The sequence below is a fragment of the Lytechinus variegatus genome, chromosome 15, assembly GCF_018143015.1.
Source record: "Lytechinus variegatus isolate NC3 chromosome 15, Lvar_3.0, whole genome shotgun sequence".
In the NCBI taxonomy this organism is placed as follows: domain Eukaryota; kingdom Metazoa; phylum Echinodermata; class Echinoidea; order Temnopleuroida; family Toxopneustidae; genus Lytechinus; species Lytechinus variegatus.
The window spans coordinates 23684538-23696771 of NC_054754.1; the positions used below are offsets into that span (position 1 = coordinate 23684538).

The 12234-nt window shown below is 37.3% G+C and overlaps 1 protein-coding gene across 1 annotated transcript in view; it reads right to left on the reverse strand.

Moving 5' to 3' along the window:
- LOC121428898 (sodium- and chloride-dependent neutral and basic amino acid transporter B(0+)-like) overlaps positions 1–12234 on the reverse strand; it is a 43677-nt gene that overhangs the window by 12032 nt on the left and 19411 nt on the right. Inside the window, exon 2 of the mRNA XM_041625778.1 lies at positions 1485–1623. Coding sequence (XP_041481712.1) covers positions 1485–1623 — 139 coding nt within the window. The remainder of the gene's footprint in view (positions 1–1484; positions 1624–12234) is intronic.

The window sequence follows — 12234 nt, forward strand, 5'->3', positions numbered from 1 at the left end:
TGTTAATAGTTCCGATGTTTCTTGATAATTGTTTTGCATTTATTATCAATGTGTGGTTTCCATGATAGCTTATTGTCAATAATAACACGCAAGACTTTGGTCTGTGATACATTTTCAAGAACGGTGTTATCAAAAATGAGATTGTCATTCAAGAATGCGTATAGCATTTCCATAATGAGCATGGCTGATAAAATGCCATGCTCATGGGTATAAGTGTCGTGGCCGCGCGGGGATCGAACCCCTGATGTATGGTAAGGCGTCTTAGACCAGTCGGCCACGGTACCTCTGCTATTACTCTACTCTATCAGTGTATTTATTAATTGCCTATGATCAAGATTACGACAATTTCTGCCCAGAGGGGCTTACCAATAAAAGATCTGCTTTTTAATAAATTACGGGGGGGGGGCTCCATAATTTTTTTATATCATACCTACCTCTGCAGTCTCCCCATTCCTTTATTTTTTTTTTCATTTCATTTATTTATTTGTTCATTTTTCCAAAAAAAAATTATGGTGCAATAATTACAATAAATAAAACATAACATCAGAAAATGACATAAATATTCAAATAAATCAAACATAAAGAATATACACCTGATACAAAAGGTAATATTTCCAATTTGATAATAACAATATGCAAGATATGTTGGAAAAATGGAGTGGCCCACTAAAAGTAAAGCTTGTAGAGTGTGGACCACTCAAGAAGAAAAAGAGTATAAGACTTAAATCTATATGGGCCAAAAGCAGGTAGCAATACAAAATAGATAATGAAATAAAAATATTAAAAAATTATGATAAAGAAAATTGATATTAAAAGGTGCGCAGAGACAAAAATAAGACAGGAAGACACACAAAACAACAGAGTAAACATAAACAAACATTGCTGCACAAACTGCGAAAATCCGAAGAAGGGAGAATTTATGGAGACAGAGAAAGGCAAAGCCTTGCGGCGATTTAATAGAAGTTACTGAGTTCTGTGACGGATTGTCGTTACGGCATGTGACGAGGAGGATAACGGAGAATAGGGGGTCTGCATTGTTTGTGATGTATATCTAGTTATGGTTACACTTCGTAATTACAAAGGTTCGTAATTCCGAAGGTTCTTTATTCCGAAGGTTCGTAATTCCGAAGCACGTAAATTGCCTATATCTCGATGTTCGTTCATCCGAACATTTGTGGCGTTATTCCGAAGGTTCGATAATCCGAAAACGAAATAAGGTTCCTTGTTCCGAAGGTTCGTTAATCCGAAAACGAAATAAGGTTCGTTGTTCCGAAGGTTCGTTAATCCGAAAACGAAATAAGGTTCGTTTTCCGAACGTTCGTTCGTCCGAAACAGAAATAAGTTCGTTAATCATTTCGTTTCCGGACTAGCGAACCTTATTTCGTTTTCGGATTAACGAACCTTCGGAATAACCGAACCTTCGGAATAACGAACCTTCGGAATAACGAAGCTTCGGAATTACGAATGTATGCGCTAATTATTACCTCCTCCATTCTTGTAGCACAGGTAGGGAAAACGCCAGATATTGGAGAGTCCCACGGCATAGCCCAGGCAAGATACAGCGAAGTCGAACCGGCCGCTCCAGTTTTCCCTTTGTATTTCATCCCGTTGGCTGTCTGCCGCCTGCATGATTAGAAAGATAAAACAGCGTTGATTCATAGAGTGATAATAAAAACTAAGATATTCAAACCGTAAATTAGGCCCGGGACTAGGCCTATATATCATTAGCGTATCCAGCATCAACTACTATGACAAAGAAATGCACGGGCCAAGCACAAGCGAAGTAGAGTCACTGCACTGCAAAAAATCCGGTGTTGATTCAACACCAGCCTGGAATCTATATCTATATATTTATCTCCGTAACACAAAGATTAGCGATCAATCGCTAAATGAACTGACCAATCAAGATCAATGTTACACGCGCGTTTGGCGCAAAATACTGACTAGGAACCAATCAGAAGTGTTCTTTCATATTTGCTATTCATCGCAAACCTTTGTGTTACGGAGCCCAGATTGGTTTTGGTCTAACACCAGATAGGTGTTTTAAAACACCTATTAAAACAGCATCGGTTTGATTCCAAACAGGTGTTGTTTCAATACTTCTCTGGTATGGACATATATAGATTCCGGTCTGGTGTTAAATCAACGCCGGAGTTTTTGCAGTGTATTGTCCCCGGACAATTGGGCCCATTAAATGCTTTGGATCTGATGATCTGATCGTCTAGATGGTTGTGGTGCTGGATACGCGCCTGTATATTAAGTGCGCAATGAAATGTTGAGATGTTCGTGATCGATGCACGTTACATGTAGATAGAGACTACTAGAGAGCGGCAAATGTAGCAAAATGTCTAGGAAAACAAAGCGAGAAAATGACAGTGGGATCTGAATTGCTGATCTATGGTCCTATTTTTTTTATTCGATAAAAAAATCCTGATTCCATCCTTTCTATTAAGACCGCAAACCTGCTAACGTGTGTATTCAAACCTTAGAGCCTCTCTTTACCTCTGGTAAAATTGCGGAAATCATTGGCGGCGGAAGCCAAAAAAAATTAGGGGAGGGAGGGTCCACCTGAAATTTTGAGATGGACACAGGTAAAAAATTGACAAGGGAAAAAAAGTTATCATCCAAAATTTGAGGGGGACCACAAAAATGTTAGGGGGATACACCTGAATTTAGGGGGCGTAGGGAAAAACAAAGGGACAGGACCCCCCCCCCCCCGCTTCCGCCGCCTATGGCTGCAATGACTTGTGAACCATACTCAAGTATCCTCAAACGTAGCAATATTAAAAATGCGTATAGTTGTATTGAATGCAGTTTTACCCTAGTCTGCTATGCAAACCATTCACCCGAGTTCAGGGTCTGAATTGCAGCCTACTCATGCCTTGTGTACTGCAGGCCCTCTCGCTCAGTTTTGTATATGCTAGTCTTTGCGTGGAGACACACTCGCTGATCAAAGTTTCAATCAGGGTCTGTGCCCACAGACTAGTTTTACCCCGAGTTAGAATGACATTTTCCCGGCCGTTCGGATTAATATTTCAATCGAGCGCCCCCTCTCGGTAATGTTATGTCGTTTGTTTAAAACAGATTAATATTACCCGAAAATCAATATTCTCAGGCACAATTACAATATTAACACTGTAAAATGTTAACACGGACCGTTGTAATTTGCGACGTAAAGAAATGGGAGAGCAGGACACTTAATTGTTGCACTTAATTAGGCGAGTTTGCTATTTACTACCGTAAGCCTATTCATCCTGTGGCTGTGTATACGTAATTCAAAAAAAAATCTTCAGATTTCCTATTTTTTTTTTAGATAATAGAAAGCAAGCTCGCCGATCGCTCTCGTATGCCTATTATTTTCCGGCCAGAATATCAAACATTTTCAGCCCGCATAAATCGTGAAGCAATTAAGACACTTATCCTGTTTATCAGTACAAAAAGTGCGTAGAATATCCCATGTTTAGGTCTAAATCTAAAAAAAAAACAGCATGCACCCCGGTAAAAAAAAAATCGTTCTCAGTATCCCGATGACACTTGTAGCACTTATCATTGACCCTACCGCACCACTTAATTGCTGTATAATGACTTGTAACGCGAAACTGATTTTTTTTTTACTTGAGTACTTCATTTGTCCTTAAAATGGTAAAAAGACCAACGTGATTAGATACACTAGCATGGTACCATCAAAAGTAATCGATCTCACGAATTTTCACTATTTGTTTTTCCTAAGCGCAGGATCTCAAGACCCTTCATGCTTGACCGTAAGACCTGCAGATCGAACCCAAAAGTGAAATTGAAAAAAATCATCTGATCAAATACCAATCGAAATCATAATACTTCTTAACACAAAAATCCAAGCTTTATGCATTTTCACCGCTTACTAGCTGAGTATTTTGCTTAAGGAGAGCTCCAATTGTCTTCCTTCGAAAATAGGCTTTCTTGTACGTGCTCACAAGCCCGGAGCAATTGTCACCGTGTCACCCTCGTGGTCCAACATGACGTCACGGTCTGATGAAGGCCAGTGAAAACACGTATACGAAAGCCTATTTTCGACGAAGTCCGATAATAGGATAATAATTATTTAAGCAAATAATTAGCTGCAAAGCGGTGAAAACACATAAAACTTGCATTTCATCAGCTTTCGGTTGGTACACGATTTGTCAATTTCACTTTTGGGTCTGGTCTGGGTCTTTAAGTTAAATCAATTAATTAGTCTTATAGTTTGCTTTGTATTCAGAAAATCAGCTAGACCTTTTGTTGGATTTTATGATAGAATTCTTCTTCTTCTTCAAACTTTCACCTTGCACGTGCACGTCCGTTATGTATGCGCCTTTGAGCAAACTCAGTAATGATCTTTTTTTCAAGCTCTGATTAAAAGGAACAGTGCTTTGGGTGCATCAACGGCAGCCCCCATTTTACAAGTCCTGAAAGAATGAGAAAGGGCAAAAGAAGAGGAGAAAGAGGAAGAAGAGAGAAGAGTAAAGCAAAAAATAGTCTTTTCACTCTCTACTAATTACCCTGATATTCGATTGAAGAAAATGACTTTCGTTCGTATCAAGTTGCGCCTTTTTCATAAAAAAGTTTAGCTTATTTGGTCACAAAACAGTTACATGCACAAATCGGTGATAAACGAAAGACAGAGCCGATGATGTCCCTTAATATTTTATTTTATTGTTTGAATTATATATTTCATTTTTCTTACAGATTAGACAGTAAGGACCGACTTGGCGAACTTGATGATTCACATGTTCAGGGGAAATAAAACTTTGTCTCACAGGAAAATGAGAAAACTAGAATATATTATATTTCATATAACAAAAAAAGGGAAATATTTATTGGGTTACGTCATGAATCCCTAGCTCATTTGCATACTACCAGGATGTGCATATCACTGTTTTGTGAAATCAAGAGGAAGTTAAAATTGTCATATTTTACATCAGATTTCGATGAAATCTTCAGTGCTTTGTTGGACTTTTATTCTTTTTATTCAAATGATCTTTTTGTTGAGGTGGACTTATCCTTAAAAGGCACATTTGGCAACAACGTAAATTATATATTATACTGTCATGACTTGGCTCATTTTGGTTTTTTTTATTAAAAATGTGTAGTTACCAAAATAATTTTTCTGAAACCTTGTTGCGGCGCATTTTGGTAAATTACACATTTTAGTAATTTACCAAAGTGTGCCATTTTGATACCAAAATAATGCCGTAACAAAATGCACGTATAGCAATATTCTCACACACACAAGCACAGCGAGTTTGAGGTAGAGAATAAAAACAGTTCGTGGTTACGTCGACCATTGGAAAGTTTGGACATTTCCTTTCTTACATAAATATGATAGGGAAATTTCAAAGCAAGATATTACGTAAGCTAGCCCGACATAGCAGGATGCAGACATTGCTTAGACAAGGCTACTAGAATGCATACTAGTGAACGCTTTGTGAAGGTATTTGTTCCATCTTTTTTATTGATTTCGCACATAGCTCTTACCAGCCTTACCAGGCGGTTATTTCATAAAGCTGTTCGTAATTTAAGAGCGACTTTAAGAACATTATGAAAAATACGAGACATTTGACTTCCTCCTGCTCGTACGCACGGGCGTCCGTCGATATAACACATAATATTTTTATGAAAATATGCACTTTTTTCTTAAAAGTTGATGGAGAGGGGGAAAAATTAATCGTATCAAGTCGGGGTATTCAGTAATGAGTACAGGAGAAACTATATTTCACTGATTTTCATGATTCATCCCATTTTATTAACTCATCTATTCGTGTTTTGGGGCTAATCTTTCCCTTACGCATTGCTTTTTGGCAGAAGTTCTATGGAAAATGCACCTTTTTTCACACAAACTTTGAGACACTCTGTATTCATTCCCCCATTGCTCGAGAATAAATGGGCAGTTAACGACGGGGTTAAAGATTTATTGAAGAATGGAATGTATATTTCATGAAAATGAAAGCCATTTCCCCATTAGATGTTATCTTCAATACGTATTTTTTAGATGAAGTCAGTTATCGAATAGGCTCTCCTGGCATTTGAGGTCTCTATCGGTGACGTCACTCAGGATCGTCATGCCTGGACCATCGGCCAGGCAGGGGTCGCAATGGTATATGATTTATGCATAATGCACTCGATATATACAATAATCTTGTCCTCCCGTTCAAATGAATGTGAAACTCATATAATTTCCATCAGACCATTCAACATGAGTACTGTAGTACACATTTCTTTGTTATAAGTAAATTAAAGTCCCTCCAGTGAGTTTGCCTCACCCCTATTTTGAAAATGTATCACCCCTAAGTTGTAACACAGTCAGCTGTTTGCACTCAGGGTCACTCCGTGACCTGTGTGTGCGTTCAAGAGTTGTACACGATTTTCTGTCTCATTTAGGCAGAAATCTTTCATAATGGACTGGTGATCCTTTCTTGTAGTAAATGGTATATTCATTTGCGATGGTTTGTCATAGTCCAGGATAGAAGAGGCGTAACCTTGTTTTTTATATATACAATATTTTTTAATGGTTTCTTGTCAATTCGAGGGTGCTGATTACGAATCTGAATGATGCCACTCGTGTAACCTTGAGCATTTTCCGCAAATTGGCAAAATCCAATATGGCCGCCAAAATATGCAAATTACCCATAAAAATCCTAAAATTGTCCGCACATTTGCTACGAAATGCATGACATTGTGTGGCAGAAGTGAGATACTCTCTGAAAAATTAATTTTTGACAAAATATTTATTTTCCTCATATTCAAAATGGCCGCCAAAGTCCAATGTATACTCTATTATGTACAATATAAAGAGGGAAAACTAGCTTTTGCAAAAGTGAGCACTAAACTGCAAAAAATCGCGATGTATGAACGAAGTGATATATGCAAATCATAATTACTAACGAGATATATCATTCATTATATCATAAATGGGAAGATTTCTGTATTTTGATGTCTAAAATGGCCACCACTGGCCAAAACAGTATTGCGTACAATGGCAATGGGGGCCAAAAAATTCACAAGAGTGATCACTAAAATGCATATTATTAAGATAACACGAGTGGAATACTGACTAAAAACATAACTGTTAACGAAATATATCATTAATATGCCATGTATAAGATGAATGTTGTATTTTGATTTTCAAAATGGCTGCCAAAGGCCCTAAAAGTATTATGCACACAATGAGAAAGAGGGGCAAAGAAATCACAAGAGTGATCACTAAAATGCATATATATGTGATAAATTAATGGAATACTGTTTAAAAAACATATTTTCTAACGAAATATATCCTTCAGGTTTAAAGTTTGTGTTAAATACTGTAGTTTTACTTTCAAAATGGCCGCCATAGACATTAAAAAGTAGAAATATATTGAAAATCGTAAAACTGGAGAATCATATATCACAATAAAGGAGAAAATAAGGAGAACACGATGGTGTACATCATTTATCATGGAGACGGATGAAACTCAGTTAATTGATAGTTTAAAGTTCTCTCTCTGAATGCTTCAAACACGCAGAATTACGTCCGCGAAATTGGGGATTTTTTTATGACGTCACTGTCTGTACGAGAGGCGTGATTGGCTCTCCCACGTGAAGCTCCACTTGCATGCAAAACCTGTTGCAAGGGTACATTTTCTCCACATTGTCACTGAATACTTCGATCCCGAAATGATCGAAAGAAAACCCATAATTTTATCTAGATTTGGATTTTCAAATTGATGATTTTGAGATGAAGAGAATGATGATGAAGTGATTCAACACAGTGAGGTAGTTGGAGGTAAATTGGGGGAATTACGCCGATGATGATGATGATGATGATGAAAATTCAACTTGCAACACAATCACAAGTAAAGTCATGTACATACCGATTCGCTACCAATTCATGCTGCTGGAAGTGCTAGCTACACCGCGCGGGCCAAATTGAATTCATGCTGAACATGAATAACCACATCCAGACAGTCTATCATAAGAAGGAAAATGATATAACTGTACTTACAAACAAGTGAATAATCCGAACCTGAAGGCAAATCAACTCAACGAATATCGATATGGCATATGCACTGACGATAAACTTCATGTGGCTGGATAGATTGTCACTCGTTCTGTTAGATGTAACTTTTATCTCATTAATTTGACAAAATTACGAAACTCGGGGAATTATTATTCTATATAAAAATATAGTAACATCTCTTATCATTTTTTGAATTACGATAAAACCTGTTTTGAAGGAAAACGTTGAGGTAAATTAAAATTAGATGTAAAAGATCATCCCATCATGCGTAGCATTATGTGATCGTAAACAAACCATCACAACAACACATGCCGTATTGTTTGCTCGCCTTGGCTGAGACTGAGAGAATAGATCTATGTACGTGTTGCACAGCTCTCAATCAGCAAGGAAAGGAATACGTGCATGTTTGCGATGGTTTGTTTGCAATGACATACAAGCTACGCATGTTGGGGGGGGGGGGATTTAAAAGTAATTTTAGTTTTCCTTCAAAAGAGGTTTTATCGTAATACAAAAAATAATAAGAGATGTTACTATATTTTTATAGATATAAATAATTCCCCGAGTTTCGTAATTTTGTCAAATTAATGAGTTACAAATTACAAACAGAACGAGTGACAATCTATCCCAGCCACATGAAGTTTATCGTCGGTGCATATCGTCTGCTGCTATTCGTTGAGTTGATTTGCTTTCAGGTTAATTCGGATTATTCACTTGTTTGTAAGTACAGTTATATCATTATTTTCCTTCTTATGATAGACTCTCTCTGGATGTGGTTATTCATTTTCATGGATTAAATTGGGCCCGCGCGGTGTACGTATAGCTACCACTTGTAGCAGCAGCTGCATGAGTTGGTAGCGAATCGGCATGTACATGACTTTACTTGTGATCGTCAGGCAAGTTGAATTTTCATCATAATCATCGGCATTGTTCCCCCATTATTTACCTCCAACTACCTCACTGTGTTGTTCACTTCATCATCATTCTCTTCATCTTTAAAATCATCAATTTGAAAATCCAAATCTAGATAAAATTCTGGGTTTTCTTTCATTTTGTGATAGAAGTATTCAGTGACAGTGTGGAGAAAACATACCCACGCAACAGGTTTTGCATGCAAGTGGAGCTTCACGTGGGAGAGCCAATCACGCCTCTCGTACAGACAGTGACGTCATCAAATTCCAGTCAATTCAGAGACCGATGCGAGGCATATTTCGGAGGGGCATTTTAGCGTTTTTTAATCGGCGATTTTCACCTTTTTGTATTATTTTCGGTATTTTTGAATGACCCACTGATGATCCCCACATCATTACCTTTCCATTGATATATAATAAGACCACATTCATAATCAATATATTTCTTATGCACAATGCAAAGTGGGCTTCTGGGCTCGGTGTAAAAAATGGCAGAGGTAATAATGGCAGAGGTAAAAAATGGCAGAGGTTATAATGGCAGAGGTAAAAATGGCAGAGATAAAAATGGCAGAGGTAATAATGGCAGAGGTAAAATTGGCAGAGGCAATAATGGCAGAGGTAAAAATGGCAGAATGGCAGAGGTAAAAGTGGCAGAGGAGGCCCCATGTCACAGTGGAAATTGACAAAAGTTGCCAAAAATTGACAAAATTGACCAAAGTTGCACAAAATTGTACAAAATTGCATAAACTTTTCACAAAGTTGCTCAAAATTGCGCAAAGTTGTACAAAGTTGCATAAACTTTTCACAAAGTTGCACAAAATTGCGCAAAATTGTACAAAGTTGCACAAACTTTTATCAAAGTTGCACTAAATTGCGCAAAATTGTACAAAGTTGCACAAACTTTTCTCAAAGTTGCACTAAATTGCGCAAAATTGTACAAAGTTGCACAAACTTTTCTCAAAGTTGCACTAAATTGCGCAAAATTGTACAAAGTTGCACAAACTTTTCTCAAAGTTGCACTAAATTGCGCAAAATTGTACAAATTTTTCACAAAGTTGCAAAAAATTGCGTAAAGTTGTACAAAGTTGCATAAACTTCTCACGAAGTTGCACAAAAATGTGCAAAGTTGTACAAAGTTGCATGACCTTCTCACAAAGTTGCAAAAAATTGCGCAAAGTTGTACAAAGTTACATTAACTTTTCACAAAGTTATGCAAAATTGCGCAAAGGTTCACAAAGTCACATAAAATTGTACTAAGTTCCATTAACTTCTCACAAAATTCCACTTTCTGCTCCCTTCCCCAAAATGAATTAAAAATTGAATTCTAGCTGCACCATTGAAAACACTTGTGCGAAGTTGCAATGCAAAGCTTTGCACGTGTGCATTAACGTAATCGTGCACAATTAAACATGCATCGCAACTGCTCGAGTACATGTACGTAACATGTGTCTTGATGATGGTATTGGTATGATACGTAGAATTTTTAATTATTGTAGATAAAATGAAGCTTTTGAAGCCATTGCTTAACTAACGATAAAGATTACTACTATGGTGTTAGAAAAGTTGTGGAAATACTTGACAAATAACACAGCTTTAGTGAGTTTATTAGTTTTTATTATAGCTTAGTATGCCATCATACAGATACACTGAGAGGGATTAAAGTGATTAATTGTTTCTGCCTTACACTTAAACTCTATATACCCATCATCTTTGTTTATCACTTTTAACCAGTAATAACTATTCACTTTTAATGTAAAAGAAATGGGTCAATTGCCGGTGTTCATCAATGTTCAAGTATACAAGAAATGAAGGGCACAATTGTAAATGAAAAAAAAGACTGGTAAATAAGCTATTGGCAAAGGAAAATAGGTAGTGAAAAAATTTAGGCAAGTGAAAAAGTTAGGCAAGTGAAATGTTAGGCAATTGAAAAAGTTAAGAAATCAACTGCTTCAAATTATATCGGATTTTTATGCGACTCACATATACAGTGTGTTCCTAAAAAAAGGTAATCGAAGTTCAAAGGTCAATCATTTCAAAAGTATATGGTTTATTTTTGTAATTTGTTTACTAAACTACTAAGTAACTCATCAGCTTTAATCTGAGACATTGTTTACGTCCAAACTGTAATGGGTCACACAGTTAGGGTCCTTTGAAGGTGATAGGTACAAAACCCATTTTTTCCAAGTTTTTCGTTTCTCGGGTATGAAAACAACTTTTTATAAATTGTTGGTTTCATAGTGCAAATCCCTTTCATATAAAGTGGGGTGTCTGGAAAACGAAGACCGAAGACCGGGGACACGTATCACACTCGTGTGAAAGCGTTTGCAGTTCACGCACGAAGTGTGTACAAAGCAGTGCAAAGTGTGTACAAAACACGTGCGCGGGTTAGAATGGACTTTGGACCTTGCCCCCTACACATGTTCTCCCATTGAGATAACGCATGTCCCCGGTCTTCGATCTTCGTTTTCCAGACTTGTTGTTGGGTGTCTGGAAAACGAAGACAGAAGACCGGGGATCGCATCCGTCTAGCTAAAATAAACCATCATTATATTCAGATCAAATTCAGGAATTTTCTGATATTGGATATGTAATCAGTTATGATTGGTTGATAAGTTAATGATTAATTGTAAGGATATCAGCTAGGGCATAATTAATACATAACAATTATAACGTACAATACACCTCATACTGCGCAATCACGTACAAGCAGTCTCAACTTAATTAACTGCCGTTTGCAACTACCATTGACATTACGCGTGTCCCCGGTCTTCGATCTTCGTTTTCCAGACCTGTTGTTGGGTGTCTGGAAAACGAAGACAGAAGACCGGGGATCGCATCCGTCTAGCTAAAATTATATTCGAATCAAATTCAGGAATATTCTGATATTGGATATGTAATCAGTTATGATTGGTTGATAAGTTAATGATTAATTGTATAGATATCGTGATGTGAATGATAATTGATTGAGCAATATATCACGCTCAGCTGGCATTTGCAATTTTACTACCATTGACATAACGCATGTCCCCGGTCTTCGATCTTCGTTTTCCAGACCTGTTGTTGGGTGTCTGGAAAACGAAGACAGAAGACCGGGGATCGCATCCGTCTATAGCTAAAATTATATTCAGATCAAATTCAGGAATATTCTGATATTGGATATGTAATCAGTTATGATTGGTTGATAAGTTATGGTTATTTGTGTGAATGGTTCTAGGACAATTACCCCCCGGACAATTACTCCGGACAACTACCCCCCGGACAATTACCACCCGAGGACAATTACCCCCGGACAACTACCCCCCGGACAATCACCCC